The sequence below is a fragment of the Chelonoidis abingdonii genome, chromosome 19, assembly GCF_003597395.2.
Source record: "Chelonoidis abingdonii isolate Lonesome George chromosome 19, CheloAbing_2.0, whole genome shotgun sequence".
In the NCBI taxonomy this organism is placed as follows: Eukaryota; Metazoa; Chordata; order Testudines; family Testudinidae; genus Chelonoidis; species Chelonoidis abingdonii.
This window is the reverse complement of record NC_133787.1, coordinates 18480204-18502679: the sequence shown is the minus strand read 5'-3', so window position 1 is coordinate 18502679 and position 22476 is coordinate 18480204. Positions and strand designations below refer to the sequence as shown.

At 39.5% G+C, this 22476-nt stretch overlaps 1 protein-coding gene across 6 annotated transcripts in view; it reads right to left on the bottom strand.

Annotated features, from left to right (window-relative positions):
• Positions 1-1726: 1726 nt before the first annotated feature.
• Positions 1727-22476, bottom strand: part of NETO2 (neuropilin and tolloid like 2) — a 52857-nt gene continuing 32107 nt past the window's right edge. For 4 of the 6 annotated variants that reach the window (XM_032787051.2, XM_032787044.2, XM_032787046.2 and 1 more), the window contains exons 5-9: positions 21157-21201; positions 20942-21069; positions 16068-16296; positions 5804-5917; positions 1727-3939 (exon numbers count right to left, since the gene is read on the bottom strand). In XM_032787051.2, coding sequence (XP_032642942.1) covers positions 3359-3939; positions 5804-5917; positions 16068-16296; positions 20942-21069; positions 21157-21201 — 1097 coding nt within the window. In that variant the 3' untranslated portion in view covers positions 1727-3358. The remainder of the gene's footprint in view (positions 3940-5803; positions 5918-16067; positions 16297-20941; positions 21070-21156; positions 21202-22476) is intronic. The other 2 variants (XM_032787047.2, XM_032787052.2) reach the window with 2 other exon arrangements.

Genomic DNA, 22476 nt, shown 5'->3' with positions numbered 1-22476 from the left:
TCAATTTCATACTCCTCTAGTCTCAACTTCAGTTTGGCTTTTCAGTCACCAGTGACAAGTACTACTTGGACAGTGTTGGTGGAGCATATAGGCAGTAGAGCATGTGATATTTGCAACACTTCAGCTAAATACGAAAGTTGAGTAATCCACCCATGTGCTGATGTATGATTTATTAAGACTAAAAGTGTCTTTTCCCTATGTCACTGTTGATACACAGTGACTTTCCTAACTGTGCAAAGACCTAACAGATGGATAAGGTAGGCTTTCCAGTACATAAAAATGTGAATTTTAGCACGGATGTTCTTATAAATAATTTTTTTGTGCAAATCATAGCTCTCACTTCTTTTTAATTAGGTGTTGAATGTATACTGCTCCTTTGTCCTTAGTATACAGTATGAAGACCATGTTCTTAAGCAAGAAAATGTCATTTTTCTTGTATAAATTAAAGATTCCTGTGATCTGTGAAATGCTGCAGCATTTCAGAGTTAATCGGTGTGTCAAATTTGAGTTGAGCCTATGGCACTTTAGTGTCATGATGAATCATAGCTATATACAACTCTAGATACCTCCGTGTACTTCTGACAAGAGTCCTGGATTGTTCCTCTTATATATGTATTAGAGGGTAAAAAATTGTAGGGCCAGTTCACAACAAGCAGTAAATCATGCAACAGACAGTAGCATTGTGATGTTTAAGCTATATCAGTATCAAGGTATAGATTGGGGTGGCCAAAATCATGGCTCATGAGCCACATACAGCTCTTTTAGTGTAGCTCATAAAGCCCCCTGCCCACACCGGCTCTGTTTTTCACCTACCAGATTTAGGACCTCTGCCTTGCAGCAGGATGAGGCTTTTGCCCAGCAGGGAGGGCAGCCTTGGGACTTCAGCAGGGGCCTCCTGTGGGGCAGAAGGCCCAAGCTCTGGCAGGTGTGTCCTGGTTCTCGAACTTCTGAAGATTGTTGTGTGCAGCTTGGAGGGTCAGTAAGTTTGGCCACCCATGGAATAGATGGCAGTATCACAAATACTACTGCTCAGTAAATGTTGGTTTTTTAGTGATGACTGCTCACTGTCTGGGGAAGATCGTATCTGGCCAAATCCTGATGCTGCTTATGTACATGAAATGTGCTGAGAACAAATCAAAATATTGCAGAAATGAGTGGATAGGAAAGAGTGTGGGAACAGGGCTATGCAATCCTTTAAGTTGTAAGCACCTGAAAGGTTATGTTTTTTTTTTTTTTTTTTTATTGGAGCCAAAAAACAACAAAACTTATCACTAACCCTATCTGGCCTAAAATCCTAACCCAAGATGCTGGATTCTCTTTTTTCAAATCACTGTTCTCAGCATTCTGATGGATACCCACTTAGCATTTCTCTTTGGGGCCAGTGTTTTGTTTCATGGGAAATGGAGTTCAGGCTGAGATAATTACTGTTATTTTCTTAAGACAGCTGAAAATCTTATGGATAACATTTCAATGAATGTCTGCACCCTTTCATTTACTGCCCATCTATATTAGGTAAACTAAGCCTGATTGCATTGCTTTGATAGAAATGGTATGCGTCAGTCTAACAGATGATACTGAACCCAAGAATCAGAACAACTTCATCTTGCCGGTACTAAAGCAAAACAGAGAATGAGTGTTCCTAACTTGAACTAAATACCATTGCTATAAAAGGGACAGAAATAATAGTTTGCCACCATCCCATCATACCTGGTCAGGAAACCAGCAATTAAGTCTCATTTGTTTTAATCTTAACAAGGAAAGTCTGTTTTACATACATTCCCAGCAATTGGTATGTCCTTGCAGTGCAGAAACCTCCAGTAACTGAATTAAATTTCATTGCAGTCAGCACAACAAAAAACTTATGATAATTTTGTCTTAATACAGGATATGTCCAGTAACTGAGAACTGTAAGGTCACATTTAGTGGAAAAATAACAGTTCCTGTGTAAACAAACAAAAAAAATAAATCCAAACAAATCAGGGAGTAAAAAGGCTACTGTATGTCATTAAGTATTCTTTGTAAGTTAAACTGTACACACCAATCACTGACTTGTTATTCAGTGCTGCTAATGGGGACACTGAAAGAGGCTTACTGTACAGGTGTTAAATCTTGATTTAACAACAGTTTGTATTAGTATCAAATTATATCAAAAAAGTCTAAAAAAATCCATGAGAATTGTTATTTTACAAATTGTCTTGTGCTGTAAAAAAACAAGCTCTAACCTGCCATTTAAAAAAAAGTATGAAATGTGCATTTTTGCACCATGGACACAAGTGCTAGAAAAATGTGATAGTCTTAAGTGCTAAAAGGCTCATTCAGTTACTTTCAGATTTCTTTGTCCTCAACAATTTCATATACCTTAGTCATCACCCATAGATTTCAAAGTGTAACATGTAGCAGGCTTCATCCTGTACTTTTTGTGCAAGTAAGACACCAATTGAGTATTAAGCCTACATTTCAATGAGGGTGTGTGCGCGCGCGCGCGCTGCATAAGGAATATAGCATTAGGATCACTACTGGAGACAAATATATAAAAACAGTCAATGGAGTTCCTTTATGCACGTAATAGGAAAAAAGAGCCAGAGTTACATGGCTGTAACACATAGCAGAAATTGGCCCACCCTATGCTTTTGAAAATCTACATCTTCCTGAAAGACACCATTGTGTAAAGTCTGTGTCTAAAAAGACATACTTGACAATTGGGTTAAATCTTATCCACAAACTGTAAAGGCCATATATTCCCAAAGATACTAAAATGAATATAGCGAAGATAAAATACTGTTAAAAGGCAACAGATCATTTCACATATTTCTTACAGAACACAGAGACTAAGGAGCCAATAATTAAAGGCAGCAATATAAAAACTAGTCAAGATGCAACAGGTGGATGCAACATAACTTGTCTTAATGGGCACTTACCATGGTAACTCTAGCTGCAATTCGATAAATTATGCTAAGACGTGTCAAAATAGGTGGTGCCTTTAACCACTTATTTACTTAAGCTAGTTAAAACTGTTGGTCTGAAAAACAACTATTTAACCAAGGAAAAGAAATAATATCAAAGGGAGGGCAGAATAATAATCTAGTAATTTTCAGATTTAGTTAAAAATATTCTTAATAGTTCCCATGCAAAACCTTCTGTTCTGTTGCTCAACCGAAGTGGCAGCTTGTGGGGGGATGAGGGCAAAGTCCACCACTGCAACAATTATTGGTTATGAAGATCTTTTCTTAAAAAAAAATGAATTGGATACAGTAAGCTAAAAAGTGTGTATACCTATACACACTACATATGGTATATTTATATATACAGTGTGTGTGTCAGATACACAGCCACACATACCAATTTCACCTTTAGGAGATTAAAAGTCAATAGATAATGAGCCTTGTGCAGCATCCTCTCGTCCTCTCACATAAATTTCACAAGGAATCTCCTCCATCACTCTGTCTTCTATGACCTGCTCAGGGCAGTCATGGGCCTGTTTAAATGTGTAACTACTTTTCTTGAAGGTGCTATTAAATGTTTTCATTGGCTGAGGTTGTGCAAAATCATTGCGGAAAGGAAGTTCCATGGAACTGAGGTTGGTCCTGCTTTGTTTTATACTGGAAGCTTGAGAGCCACAGTGATGGTCATGAATACATCTCGAAGCAGTAGAGGAGCGTCTCATTTTCTGATAGTTCTCAAGTTCTTCTGATAAGTCAGCCAGATCTGTAGAAATCTCTTTATCCCTTAATGAGAACAGTTCATAATGTGGTGGATCAAATACTTCCTGGAAGCCGGTTTTATTAAAAGCAGTTTTGCAGGCCATAACCTTTTTGCGAGGCTGCTTTACTTGCACCAGAATTGAAATTATGAGAAGAACCAAAACTATCCCTGAAGTAATGCCAATGATGGTTCCATGAGTTTTGGTGATTTGTTCAAACAGTCCAGTTTTTTTCTTCTCTACAAAAAAGAGAAACGGTTGGCTTTTGAGTCTAACATGTCTGATCAGAAATAATTCAGTAACATTTGAGGTTGGACTTAAATCTTTGTATAAAGATAATGAAAAGTGAAAATGACAGAGCAGGTCATATGCTGAGGTCATTCATGTGGGTACAAATGTCTATTAAGCAAGCATTGACTCCAGTAATGGGCACTGCATCCCTGTGAGTGAGAGCAGAATTTGGCCCTGTATGTTTTAAACATTAGTCCTGACTCAGACAAAACTCACTGGTTACAATGGAGTTTCGTCTCATACTGGATGAGCAAGGACTGCAGGACTGAGCCCACTGAACAGCGTGCAATTTCAGGCAAGCTTTCTATGCCGAGGAGCATGCACTGCTCTCGTAAATGGTGCTATTTTCCCTGAGGTTCACACAAACATTCAAGAGCAGAATATGGCCCATAGTTTTAGGGGAAAGAAGTTACCTTAGAAAGGTAATGAACGTATAGATTTGGGGGATTTGCCACACTGAATAAAATTCAGTCCCAATACCTGATACTTCAGAGGCTAGTGGAACCCCCCCTAATCCAACAAACCTATTTAGTTGGGGTGTGGGTTCCTTCCTGACCCCTGTGGTAACCAGTTTACATTCTGAAAACTAAAATTTGATTAAACAGCATATAATTACTTTAGCTTGCAGAGCTACAAATGCTCATACACAAAGGGCCCAATCCTGCTCCCATTGGTGCCCATGGCAAATCTCTTATTGATTTGAATGGAGGAAAAGCAGTCCCCAAAATGTTCTTGTCTTTTAAAACCAACAGTATAAAAAAATCAAACTGTACTATTTATCTTGACTTCACTGGATGGCTTCATGACTGAACTAAACTGTACCCACGTATTGCGTTGCAAGTTATTTAACAGTCCACATCATAAGATGAGTTAAAAAAGTTACTTGATAGCACTTCCTATGAAAGTACACAAGATGGCACTATTTGATTACAGCAGGTTTCCCACACTTAGACAAATTTCTAGCAATTTTTTGCTCTGGAAAAAGTATTTGTCCTGGATGACTGAAACGTGTATGAATACAACAGAATATTCATTAGAAAACAGGAAAAAGTTATTGCTTTCTGGCTTGTTTGTTTTCCCCTCTGATGCTACGTATTAAGAATTCTGTTCACAGCTAAAGCTAAAATATTGTGGGTAATTTTAGTTCAGCACACAGTAATTAAAAATGCGAGGCAAGATAGTATAGTTTTGTTTAAGCATTCTAGGAAAGGTGTATATTTCCAAAAAGCACCTGTAGTCAAGGCAAACATCTCAGAAAACCATTTCTGATTAGGAACGTGTATAATACTTGCACAGGCAGAGCTTCAGGTGCAGCAAACTTGATTTTTATTATAGAAACGTGGGAGCCACTGATCAGTTTTGTTAACCGTAATAAATAAAACAAAGATGCTGTGACATAATACATTTTAGCTTAGTAACTACATTTATATTATCTTCACACTGTAATATAAAAGGGGCTTCCTTCAAAAATCAAGGATTTTTCCCCACAAAATCATCAAGGTTTAGGAATAGATAGTAGTGGTATAAATCAGGCAAATACAGGAGCATATACTTAGTTAGCCCAATGTTCTGTGTCAAGTTGAAAATATACTTCGTGAAGGACAATGAGATGTTCAGTTATAGGGCAGGTACATTCTTCAACCCTGCTCATAGGCCTCTTGGTTTTAAATTAAAAATTTGGAACATCTCCCTGAGTTTAGAAGAACTGCCATCTTCAGCACATTTGCAGGAGAAGATGTTTTATGACTTTCTTAAATGAAAGGCTAACTGACAATCCTGGATCACCAAGATCATGTGTTGTACTATATTCACCTTTGCAATGATTTTCATCCCAAGGGTATGCACAGTTTTGAATGCCATTGCAGACCAAAGAATTATTGATGCACATGTTGCTATGGCAAAAGTAAGTGCTGCCTGAACATGGAGCTGCAGGAGAGAAGAAAAAGCAAGTTAAGAGCTCAAAGTGCACAAAGTCTGGGAAAAAACCTTATTTCTCAGTATGCATATTCATTCTCTCTTTCACTGACTGATATAAGATTTCACATTACATGAGCTTTCCCCACATATCCCTTATTAAATAGCTTAGTATACGCCCATTTGGGGTTGCTTCTGGATGCACAAAACAGATACTATGAACAAAACAGTACTGATCAAACTGGTTAGCAATAAGAGCCATACACTGGGTGGCCCCTCAATGCACATGCTGGAAAAAGCTTCTATCGTCTTAAATGCCTGTCTTATAGCATTATATTGTATTCTGAATTGGTTGTTGATCATTTAGATTGCAGTAGTGCTCAAAATGTGCCATATGCTTTTCAAACTCGAGTTTTTTGCCTGATAGGGTGACCAGACAGCAAGTGTGAAAAATCCTGACGGGGTGGAGGGTAACAGGAGCTTATATGAGACCCAAAAATCAGGACTGTCCCTATAAAAATCCAGACATCTGGTCACCCTATTTCCTGAAGACTATACTTTCTACCTGTACAGAATACTGTAGGTGTATCATGCTTTACAGATGAATGAGACATGACAGATTCCTGCTCTGAAACATGAAAAATCAAAGGGAGATGCTGTGTAGGTCTGAGGCAGCTGAAGTTCCTACCCTTCCTCCAGTACTTCTAGAACCTAGGCTGTTAAGTGAAGGTCAAATTCCAGTTCCTGCAGACTGGGAGGGAATGAGTTCCCCACTTGAGGTCCCTTTTCTAAGAACTCTCTTCTCTTGCCTCAGGAATTCAAATTTTGGCATTTTCAAACAGAACATCTCTGCTGCTACTAGCCATTGAGATAGTCCATATGAAGCGAGATGTCGCTTGGCCTCAAGCCCTGTAGGGCTTTGTAGATTAAATGAATAGAATCCAAAAGCAACTGGGAAGCTAGTACAAAAAAAATACATTATATAGCTAAAGTGGAGATCCACTGGTGGTAATAATAAATAGTAGCTTTCGGCATTTCTATAGTGCCTTCCCTCTGATGATCTCAAAGTGCTTTATAAACATTTAGAACTGCCTGTCAGGTAGGCACCAGTAGTGTAAACACTAACAAACCTGCCACCTGTGACTTGGTGGTTATTGCTATACTGTATAGTGGTCATCTGGCCCTTCATGAAAGAGGTGAACTCCTGCTCATGAGCAGGCCCATTAGAGGTAAAAGAGGATCCAAGGGAGACCAGCCTTTAGCTGGCAGCTGTTTATAAGAAATTTGAAGAAATAATATAACTACAGATGGTCTCTAAAGAGGATTTTCAATTTCTATCATATTTCATGCCCTTGACATTAGAACAGTGTCAAAACATCCATTTTCAGTGTATATAGCATTCTTTCTGCTTTAGGACATTGCTTTTGATATCCTACCCCAATATACAGTTTGTGTTCCATTTTTCTACATCAATAATGTAATATTTACACACTAGACACTTCTGTATTGCTCGAAGTCAGTTACATATCAGCATTGATTTTAATGTAAGGACAGTGGTATACAGCTCAGAAGTTCTAATTCTGTCCAGGAGGTAGTGGCCTGTCTTGCCCATTTATTAGTATTTCCCCAATGATAACTCATGCTTGAGCATCTGGGGTTCACAAATGCAGAGGTGAATCCAAGGGGTGAGTGATAGAGTGGCAACTAGGAAAAAGAGTTCTACCATGTCTTCCCCTCAGTTACACCCCTGGGCCCTAATTGCTTCAGTTGGCGTTTTGCCTGCAGAATTAATGGAGGTTTTAAGCCTATATTTCTTACCTCTCTAAATTTGCCTTCCTTAAAACTGTCTTTGTACTGCTGCTTCATGTGACCCTATTTCTTACTGTGCTGAATTCCACAGGCTCATGCACAGGGCTTCTGAGCTTTATTTTCATGTTATCAATGGGTTCCTCTATATTGGAAAGAAATAGATCCACAGAAGATCCTGTTTGTAGTCGCTACTCTTTGAACCATAAACCTTTTGTCACATGTAATTTAGGTACTTCTCAGAAGATGCATGTTACCCAATTTTTAGCTTAGTAATTTCAATATTTCTAAATATCAGTTTTACACACCTTGAGTGGGTGTTGCAAAAATTGACATACTTGGAAAGTTCTTTGAAAAACGATGCTTTGTAGTATTATTAATTCATGGGAAGTTGTGGAGGAGAGGCTTAAGGCAGTAGAGGAGGAAGGGAATATTAGAGCCATTGCCTTTTCAAAGCAACTTACACTTAACCATTTAATTTCTTTTTACTATTGAGTTTGAATGTGTAGTGATTTTGAGCTAGATATGCAAAAGAGCTGAGCACCAACAGTTAAGCATCCAAATAAGTGGCTGAATTTTCCAGAAAGCTTGCTCCTGTTTAAGTGCATAAATGAGGGCCAGTTTATTCTCAATGGGAGATGCTGGATCCTGAGCTCTCTTAAAATAAATAAATGGGCCAGATTTTCAAGTGCCAATAGTGAAGAATAAGATCCCAAGGTTTTTGCCTGCTCAAACTCTGGCTGCTTAACTACTGCAGAACCTCACACTTATGAACACCAGAGTTACGAACTGACCAGTCAACCACACCCTTCATTTGGAACCGGAAGTATGCAATCAGGCAGCAGCAGAGACCCCCTTTCCCCACCCAGAAAAGCCAATACAGTACTGTGTTAAAATGTAAGCTACTAAAAAAATAAAGAGAAATTTAAAAAAAAGATTTGACAAGGTAAGGAAACTGTTTCTATGCTTGTTTCATTTAAATTAAGTTAACTTTTCAGAACAAAAATGCTGCTTTTAAGTTTCAAAGCTGTCTTAAGTCAATTTTCAGCTGTATTAAGTCAATGTAAACTTTTGAAAGAACAGCCTCCATTCCCAAGGTGTTTAACTCTGAGGTTCTACTGTACTTAACTAGTTGTTCCTTCATTGGAAAGAGAACCTGTTCTTATGCTGGTGTCCAAGTCACAACCTTACATACCCTTCAACCGGAATGACAAAGGATAAAACTCATGCAGCTATAGTACTTATGAACATGAAACTGGATCAGCTACTTTTCTGGTTGGAAACATGGAGGTTAGACTGGATAGCACCAAGCACTGAATAGCGCAAACAGAAAAAGACCTTAAGTGATTCAGAGTGAAAAATGGGTGCGTATCCAGCATTTCAGGTAGCATATATAAAGAGAAGAAAATCTGCCAATTAGAGTGGAAATGTTAGCTTTGATCTGGATCTCCAACACTACTAAGCTTCTTGGACTGAGAGCACATGTGGACAGAAGAACTGACTAGATTTGTTTTAAATTTAGAAGAGAGATAAAATTGATTGCGTACTCCTGCAAGATGTAACTTCTGGAACACCAAAGAAACAGTAGTTGGATAGAACTGAATGGTTTTTGAGGGAAGAATAACTATGGGACATAGCATCAGACCAGATTTTGATGAAAACTGAACTTTTGTAATACTTTCTCTTAGCCGTGTCATTTTGAGGTTCACTGTAAGGTCTAAAATATACCTGGATGATAAATTTTAAACAAACATTCTTTCCTTTCTCTGTCCCTAATTTTTTTTAAAAAAATTTTGGTTCTGAAATATGTACAGACCTAGAACTGAGGGTTTGAGTCCCGGCAAAAGAAACTAAGCTCTTTATTCTTCCAAGGAAGATCAGCTGAGTACCATGCAGTTTACTGCAAATGGAGAAGGTGGAGAGTCTTTTGAATGAGAATTTAAAAACTGAGGTTGACATTGAAGACCTTGGCATTTTTCCTCAACAGTAGCGATTGGCCCTAATATACTTAGCCAAAATTTCTGGAGACTCTGCTAATAATATTGGGCAACTAAGAGTCTGGTTTATCCCCCAAGTCCTGGACATCCTGTACATGAAATTGATTTTTCATGACACGTTCAGTTTTCAAGTAGCTATGAATCAACTAGGAGCCCTAGGTCTAGCTCAGTGGTTCTCAAACTTCTGTACTGGTGACCCCTTTCACACAGCAAGCCACTGAGTGCAAACCCCGCCCCCCAATAAATTAAAAACTATTTAAATATTTACCACCATTATAAATGCTGGAGGTGAAGCTGGGCTTGGGGTGAAGTCTGACAGCCCTGCTTCAGCGACTTCCCAAGCACTAACCTCACAGCCCCTGAGGGGTCATGGCTCAGTTTGAGAACCCATGGTCTAGCTATAATACACCATCATAACACCACCTGGCTTTTACAGAGCATTTATTATCTGAAGATCTTAAATGGCTTTACGAAGGTTAGTATCTCCATGGACACGGAGTGTTAATACTTGGTACATTGATTCTTGTGTCAGAATGTTGTCCATCGTAGATAATGAACACATAGCCAAATGCTCTTCAGGTGTTCATCTGTCTTCAGATAATTTAACTGTGCTTTACTAAAAGAGGATGATGTGTCTCTGTATAGTTGCTTGTGTGCTGAATATTCTACTGAAAAATGCCTTCTGTTCCTTTCACAAACTTTGGCCCAGATGGTGCTATTTAGTGACTGGGGTGGTATATAGCCATCCCACTTCGCAGGGAACTAAAAGAATTATGCCCCAGAAAGCACAGTCCCTCGCTTAGCTGCCTCATGTTCCGGGGAGTTTTTCTGCACCCACCCAGCTTCGTGGTCTGGTATGGAGAAAGAGCAAGGGTTTGACCTCCTCCTTTTGGAGTGGAAGAGGCAACAGGGAAGGTCTAATCTCACATCTGCGTGGATGGAACACATGGGCTGTACTCCCCCCCACCACTTATATTTGGAAACTTGTTAAGAAGTACAAGGAAGGGGGCAGGAATTAGAAGGCTCCTTGCAACCTCTTTGCTGCACAAGGGGCAAGGACCAACTAGCCCCATCAATATGTTCTCGCTTCTAATAGCCAAGTATTGTGTGATACTGCTAGTGCCACCTATTCAGGTTGCTCAGCATTTCCCATTATAGGGTTCTGTTTTCAGTAGCATGTAACTGCAAAACCCAGCCATCTGAGCTGAAATTTTTCATGCTGTGTGTCTGCCTCAAGCTGATTTTTTTGAAATGTCAGCCAAAATGGTTCAGCTGTTTCCAAGACGACGACTAAGTAAAAAAATATAATTTGTTTGTTAAATTTTTTTTTCTTTGAAATTCTCCAGCAGTCGAATGCTTTGGAACAGGGTCCTGAAGTTTTTTGGTGGTGGCCTTGTGTCAGGGATGATGTGACTTTTGCAATCCTTGTGAAAATCTGACCAAGTGATAAGTCTTTGAAAAACAACAAACCCAGTTCCTACATGCTCAGAGACTTAAATTATTAGCAGCTGAAGTTTCTAACTAACTGTTCTGTCTCTATTGAGCATGCTCCCAGCTCGTAGTGGCTGATTGGACTGCATATGCACCATCCCCACAAGAATGACTGAAGATGCTTCAGTCCAAGGCTACAGGGGTAAAGCTGGACTTTCCTGGTAATCGCTGATCCAGGCACTGGAACTGAGAGCAGAGAGCCATAAGAATACTCCTACACAAAACTACAGTGAAGAATGTTACAGGTTGCAAAAGCAAACACCAAAAAGGTAGGAAATGCCAGATTTAAGGTTTCCTGCACACAATACAGTCTTTCATTGGGGGAAGGATAGCTCAGTGATTTGAGCACTGGCCTGCTAAACCCAGGGTTGTGAGCTCAATCCTTGAGGTGGCCACTTAAGGATCTGGGGCAAAATCAGTATCTGGTCCTGCTAGTGAAGGTAGGGGGCTGGACTTGATGACCTTTCAAGGTCCCTTCCAGTTCTAGGAGATATCCTATCACCTACTCTTTCTCCCCCCTCCCCCAGGACCCCTGCTCTGGGGTTGAGTCAGGGTTGTGTTTAAAGCTTTTTTTCTGTAGGACCCTCTTTCTCAGTTGTTCAAGAAGTTGGAGAGTACATAATGAATGAGAAGGAACTGCTGGAAAAAGAGGGTGTTATGGTTAAGGCAACTGAAAGCCACGCTGGTGGACTGTGATTTGATCCCTGTCACACAGTTCCTATTTGATGCTGTGCATGTCATGTAAGCTAGAATTGTTGTGTGTGTGTGTGGGGGGGTGATTTAAAAATTCCTCATTTTCTGGATGCCCCACTTAGGACCCTGGGGCCTGATTTACAGAAGTGGGGCTCATTTACAACTGCCACTGAACTCAATGGGAGCTGTGGTTGAATACAAAGTGCTTAGTACTCTGGTCCCTGGTATTTCACATTAGGCACCCACACTTAGTGGATACTTTTGACCTTAATATTTCTTAGTACCTCAGCTCCCAATCTGTAAAATGTGAATCATGTTTGTCATAATTAAGGGTTAATGCCTCTTGTACCTATAAAGGGTTAAAAAGCTCAGTAAACCTGGCTGACACCTGACCAGAGGACCAATAAGGGGACAAGATACTTTCAAATCTTGGTAGAGGGAAGTCTTTGTTTGTGCTCTTGGGACTAAAAGGGACCAGACTTCAATCCAGGCTCTCCAAATCTTTCTAAACCAGCAGAGAATCCTGTGGCACCTTACAGACTAACAGATGATGTGGAGCATGAGCTTTCGTGGGTGAATACCCACTTCGTCACATGCATCTGACGAAGTGGGTATTCACCCACGAAAGCTCATGCTCCACAACGTCTGTTAGTCTGTAAGGTGCCACAGGATTTTCTGCTGATTTTACAGAACCAGACTAACACGGCTACCACTCTCTCATGTTTCAAAATTGTAAGTAACAGCCAGGCAAGGCGGGTTAGTTTTATTTTTGTTTTCTCAACATGTAAGCGTCCTTTTTTGCTGAGAGGATTTTACCTCTGTTTGCTGTAAGTTTGAACCTAAGACTAGAGGGGGTTCTTCTGGGCTATACGAATTTGATTATCCTGTGAAGTATTTTCCGTCATTTTAAAAAGAAAGGTAAAAATCATCTCTGTAAGAACCTGATGGATCTTAAAACAAGGAAAAATCAAAGGGGTTTGGATCTGTGTTCATCAGGGAACTGGTGAAGCCTCTCAAGGCTGCCCAGGGAGGGGAAGGTTTTGCGGGGGGACAAGAAGTGCTCCAGACACTGAAATTTCTGGATAGTGGCAGAGTTACCAAATTAAGCTTGTCCCCACATTTGTACCCTAAAGTTCAGAGTGGGGAAGGAACCTTGACAATGTTATACCTTCATTTCACGGAGGTGTTTAGTGTCTGAGTACTTAGCACCATGGAAGAGTCCATGAGGAAACAAACAGTAATAAGGCTTAGGGCCACATATTGAAGAGAACACAATATTGAAATACGATCATTAAGTGAGCACCCTCCATTCAGTGCACTGAATAAGTCAGGGCATCTGTGGAAAAAAATACCATGTGATCACTTATAACCCATGTGCACAACAAGGCTAAATTTAAGGTTTCACATGCAGCCTTAATTCTGGCATTTCCTTATTTTTTACTTTGCAAACTTAATAAGGTCCTTTTAATATAGGTAGTTCATACTGTATCAGCAGAAAAACCAAAACACACTAGTTTATCTTATCTTGTCCCCTTTAGCTGAGTTAGTTACACTATTTCAGTCACATCTGCAGTCTGCACTGGGTAGGTATGAACTGAATGTCAGGCAGAATTAGTTCATTTATGTAAACCTCTTCAGAAATATTGATTTTTTTCAGGGATATAGATTCATACAATTACAAATTAGTAGCAAGGTAGAAGGGAAAAAAGTGCTCAATGATCTGAAAAAAGAATAAGCACATAATTTCACTATTCAGAGCACTGAAGTTTGCTTATAACAAAGATATTTTAATATACATGAAATGCTGTTTCATTGGCCTTTTTTTTTAATCAGTTCATTATCTTTCTCCTTAGGTATCAAACCTGAAGCTGGGAGATAATTTTTGCCTATTGCCAAAAGCAAGTCTGTAAAGATATGTATGATTTTTTGCTTACTTAGATTCCTTTCTTTGAAAAAGCAGATATCTTAATACCTGTTCATCACTTGAGCTTGTTGGAGAAACAAGAATGGGAAAAATATATATTATTAAATATTTATAATATGAACTGATTGTTTGACCTCTCAAAACCAATCTTTTAAATTCAAAGCTACAGCCTAGCCTCACCAGAACCACCATAATTATTCATCATTGTAGCTGAGAAAGAAGAAGTGAAGTGAAGCAAGCACAACAGCTTTTGTCATTTTGGTTAGCCACCAGTACCTGAACGTGGTAGCTACAGAAAAGGAATGTTGAAGTGTGAAAAGCGTATTAAAACCCTAGACAAGTTTCTGGAATATCTGGACTTGTTTCTTAATGGCATATCCATAAAGTAGCAATACCATATTCCTCTTAAAAATCACCATCACAACAAAAGGATTATTTCATGGCAAGTACATTTTTATCTGAGTGTATATCTTGAACTCTAATGTTTTATGAAACAATAAAATACACTTGTCATAAACAGATGGTTAAGGGTTAATGTCTCTTACCTGTAAAGGGTTAAGAAGCTCAGTAAATCTGGCTGACACCTGCCCAGAGGACCAATGGGGGGACAAGATACTTTCAAATCTCTGTGGAGGGAAGTCTTTGTGCTGTTTGTTTTGTTCGCTCTTGGGGTTAAGAGGGACCAGACATGCCCCCCTGGTTTCTCCAATCTTTCTGAAACAGTCTCTCATGTTCAAAACAGTAAGTACTAACTAGAAAAGGCAGATTAGTCCTATGTTTGTTTTCTTAACTTATGAATGTTTATTTTGCTGGAAGTATTTTTACCTCTGTTTGCTGTAACTTGAATTTCAGGCTGGGGGGGGGGGGGGGAGGGGAAGAGGCTCTCTAGTCTATGAGCTGAATTCCCTGTAAACATTTTCCATCCTAATTTTACAGAGATAACTTAATTAAAGAAAAAAGTAAAATCTCTCTTTAAGAATCTGATTGATTTTTTCCCCTTGTTTAAGACCCAAGGGGATTGGCTCTGAACTCACCAGGGATTGGTGGGGGAGGTTAATTCCTCTGTTTTAAGATCCAAGGCATTTGGATTAGGGTAGCCCAGGGAGGGGGAAAGAAAGGGGGATGGTTTATTTCTCCTTGTTTTAAGACCCAAGGGGTTTGGGTCTTAGGTTCCCCAGGGAAAGTTTTTGAGGGGAACAGAGTGTGCCGAACACTATATTTTGGCTGGTGGCAGTGCTATCAGATCTAAGCTAGGAATTAAGCTTAGAAGGGTACATGCAGGTCCCCACTTTTTGGACGCTAAAGTTCAAAGTGGGAAAAATACCTTGACAACACTATAAAACAGATATTTGGACTTTAAGAAGTCCAACCCTGTGAGATGTTGAGCAGTATCACTTCCAGGATGAGACAAAGAAACAGCAGCACTGCCAAGGAGTTTTGCTTTCTTTACAACCAAATCTGTACAGTATCTATTATTCAGGTCACATTCACTGGAAACTTAACATTAAGGAAAGTGCAAGAATGATTGTACTAGAGTCAGACAGCAGGTATGCAACAAGCAAACTCTGTGCTAGGTTTCCTCTACTGCTCTTTCTTCCAACATACCTCATGCCTGCTCTCCAGTTCCAAGTTCTGGCCTCTCTTGTAGTGAGCCTGCCAACTGTTTCAGATTATCTGGTGTGATATGATGTGCATGCACATCAGAACAGATTGAGGCTATGAAACTCAGCCAGATTAGGGGTAGTATGTTAACCTACTTTTAAAATACCTTAAATCATAAGCTTTGTAAGCATCATCAAACCTTTTATATGCAATCCATATAGAATGTCAGAACAGCATTCACAGTCCTGGTTTTAACCTATGGCATCCTTAACAGATTGGGACCTAACTCACTCAAAAGCTGCACCCCCATCCAAGAGAACTTTGCTCCACAGGCAACACAGCAGGGGGAAGAGCAGGACCCTGACTATGGAATGCCTTGCAAGAAAAGGCTTAGCATCTGAGTCTGGCTATTACTTGGTTCAAATGTAAGGCAGCCCTTTATATGAGAGAGGGAGAGAGAATCTTCCCCCAGGAACAGTGCCCACGAACAATAAAGCGAGTACTTTGTTTCCCTCTGAATAGGGATGTGTGAATCAAGAAACAACAACATTTTTTGTTATGCCTGGTGCTCATATAACACAAAGCTGATGCTTTTTCTTAAATACATTCAGCACTTGGCTACTAAGAACTTAACTGAGGATGTACTTACGATCGACAAATGAAGTGAACAGCATTCTGAATCTGCTGAGTCTGCTATCCTCATCTGCCCACATCCGTACTACTCCTGTTCCAGTCTGCAACATCACATCATTTGCTACTGTGCTGCAAAACTTTGCCTTCAGGTTTTCAATGGAACTGCTTCCATCATACACAGCTACAAAGTTTCTCTTGCATTCGTTTGAGTGCTCCATTTGGTAGTCCAGGAATCTCAAATAAATCTGTTTACAACAAAACCCCACAACCTCTAAGAAAAGTAAGACAGAATGCCTTAGTAATAAAACAGGACAGAGTTTCTCTTCACCTCCCAGTGGAACCTGATTACAGTATTCTGTCCTCCTTATATAGGCACTGAACTCCCAGTTCACAAACTCTTGTGTTGTATGCTTACAGTTTCATAATCAGTGATTCCCTCACAATGACATTATGGATTATTATTTGCAATTACTTTTATCCTAAGTATCAATAAATCAAGAACTTTCCAATGAAAATTGACTAACTTGTTTTCTCTCCATAAGCTTACAAGAAAAGAAAAGCTCGTAATACAAAATGGTGCAGGCTGAAGAGAGCTGCTCTCAAGCACCTTCTAGAACAGATGTAAGGAATATACAGGAAGAATGCAAGGATTTATTTTTCAGGATTTTGGGAAAAGCTTTTTCCTGTAGAGGGTTTCTGAACTTTAGAAAGACGGATTTCAAAAAAACAAACCAGAGAAAATCTGTTTGAGTCCTAAGGTCAAAAATAAGGAAACAAAAAGTCCTTTAACTCCGCATGGAGGCTATTAAATGAATCAGTCACAGAAGACACAAAAACCAAACAAACAATTAGAGTTAAAGGGTATTCAAGAGGTTATGAGAGTCAAACTGGTATCCCTCAGAGGCTGGAAATCCTGCCCAAACAAAGACAAGAGTGAGGACCATATATTACAGCAGACCATACATAATAAAGAATTTAGGAAGACTAAGTGGAATTTGAAGTGCAAATAGACAAAATTTAAACTATTTGCCTTCAGATGCATCTGCAGCAGAAACCTGTGAGACTTAGTAGATTTGCTGTACTTGCAAGGAATAAGGGGAACAACTAAGGAGATTTCTGGGCATGCGCTAACTTCTACTTGATGCAAGGTTAGAAATAAGCTGCTCATATGGGCAAGCTATTCCAGAACTACCCACATCAGAATGACAATACTGCGGGGTGGGGGGAATTTTCAAAGGAACTTAAGGGACTAGTAAAAGTCAGTGGGACTTGCGCTCCTTAATTAGAGCTTTTAAAAACTTCATCCTTGTATCATACTAAGCACTTATCTGCACAGAGACCTAGTGAGCAGCAAACCAGGGTATGAAGGTACATGACACTAGCTTGCCATGCACCAAGTTGTTGTAGACTGTGCCACTGGGTGCTAAAAGTTCTGTAGCATGCTTTCACATACTGCTGTTTGTTGCTGTGTCAAACAAAAGCACACTACGAAACTTTTTGTCCACACTACAATAGAGCACCAGCGGCTGGCCTGTGTCTGCTGACTTGGGTTTGGAGCTATAAAATTGCAATGCAGATGTCCAGGCTTGGGCTGCAGCCTGGTCTCTGCTGTCTACGCTGCAATTTTATAGCCCTACAACCTGAGTCAGCTGACACAGGCCAGCTGCAGATGTCTTATTGCAGTGCACTAGGGTATGTCTACACAGTAGCAAGGCCCACAGGCAACTTAATGGGTGGTCCATATTCCCCCTAGCACCCTTAGTACCTCCAAGCCATTACACCTCCCAATTTTCTCCCCAGGCAAGATGCTGGTACTATGCCCCTTGTGCACCATGTCTGAAACCCAGTCTGTCCCATCTTACTTTTCCCCTTCATCTGAAAAAATACTTCCTCTAGTAGTTTATCTGAAACTTTTTCACTATAACCTGCTTCAGTCTGTGCTCAGTATTGCAAATTGTAAAATACCATTTAGGTGAGTGTGTCTCTCCTCACTGTCCCCCATTATTACAGCAGCAGCAGCTTTTCTTGACTTCATATCCCCCTGAAGTCCAAGAGAGCTGCATGTGCTCAGTGTTTAGCCTAAAATATATAACTCTCATAACTAGCGCTTAATTGGAATGTTATGCTTGGTGTGGAGCTATAACGGAAGGAATAAAACATTAATATGCAATCTAGCACTCATATTGCACCCTTGCTCTGTGTAGTGTACACAAATCAAGGGCACTGTTTTTCCAAAAAAAGTTTCTGCTCAGTAAAAGATGTATCTGGTTTCTTTGCCTACTGAAAAGAATTTAGGATTTTTGCTACCCACAGTAACAGTATCAGAGGCTTCCTCATTAGAATATTGCTTAATATATCATAGAAATTTCTGAATCCCTGAAGGTTATTTTCAGAATTTCCATGATGCATAGGCTTTAAGTCTTCAATAACTGTCAATTTTCAGATTTATTTTTTATTACAAAAAAATTAAATTTGGGAAATTTAAAATTTTCCTCTCTCATAAAAGGACCAAACACCTGAGGCTGCTCCATACAATCATTCAATGTCATAATCCTGTCAAAACCAGAACTCAGGAGGATCAACTTTAGCATGACAGTTTAAAAGTAAGTGTAAACCTCAAATCATTTAGGATTATCATCTAATCTCAAGAGCCATTCAACTACAGAAACTCACTTTAAGCAACATTCAATAATATTTATTAAAATAATTTAGGCATGGGGTACTCCAAATAGAAAACAGAAAAATGATTTTTGCAAAATCATTTCTGGAAGGACAATTTCTATAACTCACTCTAGGATAGAGCTCTTGGAAGTTATGAGTCACTTCCTCAAAACATGCAATAAAGTTATTTTATTCCCTATTATTCTTATGGTTTAGGTAGTTACTTTTGGTACTATTTGGGAAGCTGGAGAACCAGAACTGTTGGAAAGTTTTCTGTCTAAACTGATTTTTCAACTAAATTAACAAAAGTGTCTGCTTTCTGTGGAAAACTGAGTTTTTGCTAAAGGTTTCAGCCAAAAAAAAAAAGTTTGTTGAAATACCAAGTCAATTGGGGCCGGGGGGGAAAAAGGACACTACCCATTTTGTGATCAGCTCTACTGAAGAATAATATTTACTTCCTTTCCCTACTTTTTTTCCCTTGCATCACATTATTTTTTATCCTATCATACGTAGACATGCAGCATAAACAGCCATTACTTACCCTATAGGAACTGTAGTTCTTCAAGATGTAGTCAGTGTGGATCCCACTCTAGGTGGGCTTGAGATGGGATTCTTTAAAAGTAAGGATGGAGGGAGAGTCATGGGATGGACACTGCCTACATTATCTCGAAGAACTATAGTTACTGTAGGGCAAGTAACTGTTCTTTCTTCTTAGAGTATGTGAGAGCTGTAGGTGACTAGTAAGCAGTATCCCCATTCCCCTAAGGATGGAGTTCCTGTTGCATCCACTAAATAGTAAATTGTGTAGTACTCTCCTGAACTTGGCATCTGACCTAGCAGCTAAATCCCAGCTCTAACATTTCACAAAGGTCAGTGCTTTACTCCACATCACTGCTTTGCAGATATATTTCTGATACGGATACATTTCTGAAGCAGGAAGAATTAGCCTTGATGTTCAGTGGGTGAGGTACACCAACTGTGTAACAGTGAGATTCAAAATAATTAATTCAGTGCAAGTCATTTTGATGAGATTACCTTGGCTATAGCCAGAAAGATAGGACAACAGTCCGACTGCTTCATTACATTGACAGGACTAAACCAAAGTCCTGGATACATCTAGTATGTGGAGTGTGGTTTTGGGAAGAGAGGTACGCTGGTTGATTTGGTTTGAATGAATTAGTAGCACTATTTCTCTGAAATTTTTCTGCAGGTGTCTAGCCATGAGTGCCTGAAGCTCACTTATTCTGCTGGCTGAAGCAATAGCCACAAGGAAGACAGTTTTCTGAGTGAGGTGATGCAAGGAGCATTCTGTAAGCTCAAGATGACCCTCATGGACTGATCTAGCAGCTGTAGCTTGAGCCAAGTGTACCTGCATTTATAAGCCCTGGAAGGAAAGGTGGATCACTTGTATGCAAAAAAAGACATTGACCTTGACCGAGATCAGTCAGTCCTAGGAGCTAGGGTTTGAAGTCCACCATGGTGCAATGCATTTTGTCCCACTCCACAGGAGGATTAGCATTTTTATTTTTACAAATCTCCTTCCATGTTTTGAGAGCGTGAAGGTAAGATTTCTTCTCTAGAAAACTGCAGCTTGGACATTCACTGGGTTCTGTCTTGCTGCCATGTTGACTTCAAGAGCTGAGGGAGGGTCACAGCCACTCCACCCTTTATGCCCTCTTATGGGAGGGCAAGGAGGCACTGGGGATGTGCTCGACCCTGACTGCCAAGGCTATTGAAAGAATCCAGTCTTGCGTGCATTAAGCACAAGTACATCTACACTGACACATACTCCAGGAAGAATCTCAGAAACACAGTTACCTAGTCAATGGATAAGATGGTAAAACTTCAGTGACACACTCATATGTAGTAATCTATATTTTGCTCACATATCAGGAACAGACATTCCCTAAGACTACCCTTTTGTCTGCAGCTAACTGTACTCATTCAACTTGAGGCCAAGTTACAGGCCATTTAAACATGTGGCCCATAAAAGTATTCAAGTGCCTAAACGTTATAAATTTCAGGTCAGGGAAAAATAGCATTACCAAGGACCTGCAGTTAGATACTTTTTTCTAAAATAAATGTATCTTAATTTCTTCAACTGCCAATAGCTAATTAATTTAAATACAAGTGAGACATTTTGTAAATAATTACTAGTTACTAATGACCATTCCCTATTATTAATGGGCAAGAAGCCCATTTTATACTGAATGATACAAATGGACTTGCCTTAGCATTTGGAGTAGCCTTAATTGTCCATATGCAGTCAATTGCTTGTCCAGGTTTTGTTTTCTCTTCTTGTTCTACTTGACTGGAACGTACTATTCCATCAGCACCTGAAAGCTCAAATTGGCAGTCTAGAAAGAACACAACTCGCTGTCAAATGCAAGATGAGATTGATTAAAAATTTCATATACAAATAAATTGGTATTGTAATACTAGACCTGGGATGGGATTTAAAATGCCTCCTAGGTAAGTGAAGTCTGGATCTGCAACAGAAGAAATCACAAATCACTGGGGCTGGCAGTTGAGTCACTTCAAGGTTTAACACAATCTAGAGACAATCCGTTTCCTAACACACCACAAAATACGAAGTGTTAGAACAGATACTGGATCAACAGGAGAGAGGTGATCCTCTTATTACCGGATGCTTGATTCCATGATAAGTGACTATACCTCACTAAGATGGTTGAATATAGCCCACTCCCATTGAGCTATATAGTCTGGCACACATGTTCACTGTACAGAAACCTCTGTAAGTCAAGAGTTTCAATCTCCTTTCTGAATTTAAGTCAAGTACTTAGTGTCACTTAAATGTTTTGTGAGGCTTAATTTCTTTTTCTGATTTTTCTTCATTGTTACCAGTACTTAAAATATTTAAACATCTTGTGAAAATGTAAAAGAACAAGAACAAAAATATAATGGTTCTTTCAGTCATTACAGTCCACCACAAAAATAAATATATGTGTGGCAGATTTAGAATACAAGCCTAAACCTTGCTAGCACTAAACTAACTTGGTTTTGAGAATGACATATTGGTTAAATTGCTTTGGAACATACCTTGGCACGCACACATCCATACAACCCCTACGGGAACATTTTAGCACATCTCACACGGTTCCCAAAGGGTTAGTGACCCATGCAAAATCAGAACAGCATGAGAAACTAAATCTATAGGAGAATGAAAACAGTTCTGTTAAAACACTTATACTAATGTAGAATATTTTCCTATGATTCTGCAAATGAAGGGCATGTCTGGGAAAGAGGGAACATAAAGCGGTTATTCCCATGTATACAACATCTGTAATAGCAGCTGACGTTTATATATTACTTTTGGGACCAAAAGGATCCTGAAGTGTTTATAAATGTATATGTACAGTATCTAAAATACAGCCACCTGGAGCAGAGCATTCTGCACAAGGACATTGGATCAAATCCTCTCTCACCAAAAGTGCCATAGGAACTTTAATAGCCACACAGAGCAGACATAACCTCAGTTATTTTTTAAAAATGACCTTAAAAATACTCCTCCCCCACCCTATAACCTGCTCAGTGTTCAATCTGCCTCAGCAGAACAAAGAGCTGAGTCAACACTCTTAGGATCTGAAACCATGGTTCCAGAGAATCTAGGTTTTTCAAAAGCTGATGCTTAGCCCACTAGGCCATTTCCTCCAGCTTTGCATGCTTGAGATTATACCCTAGTTGATACATTTAGAACCAGATTCTGTTTGCCTCTAGTCAGGGGCACACAGCTCAGGATCAAA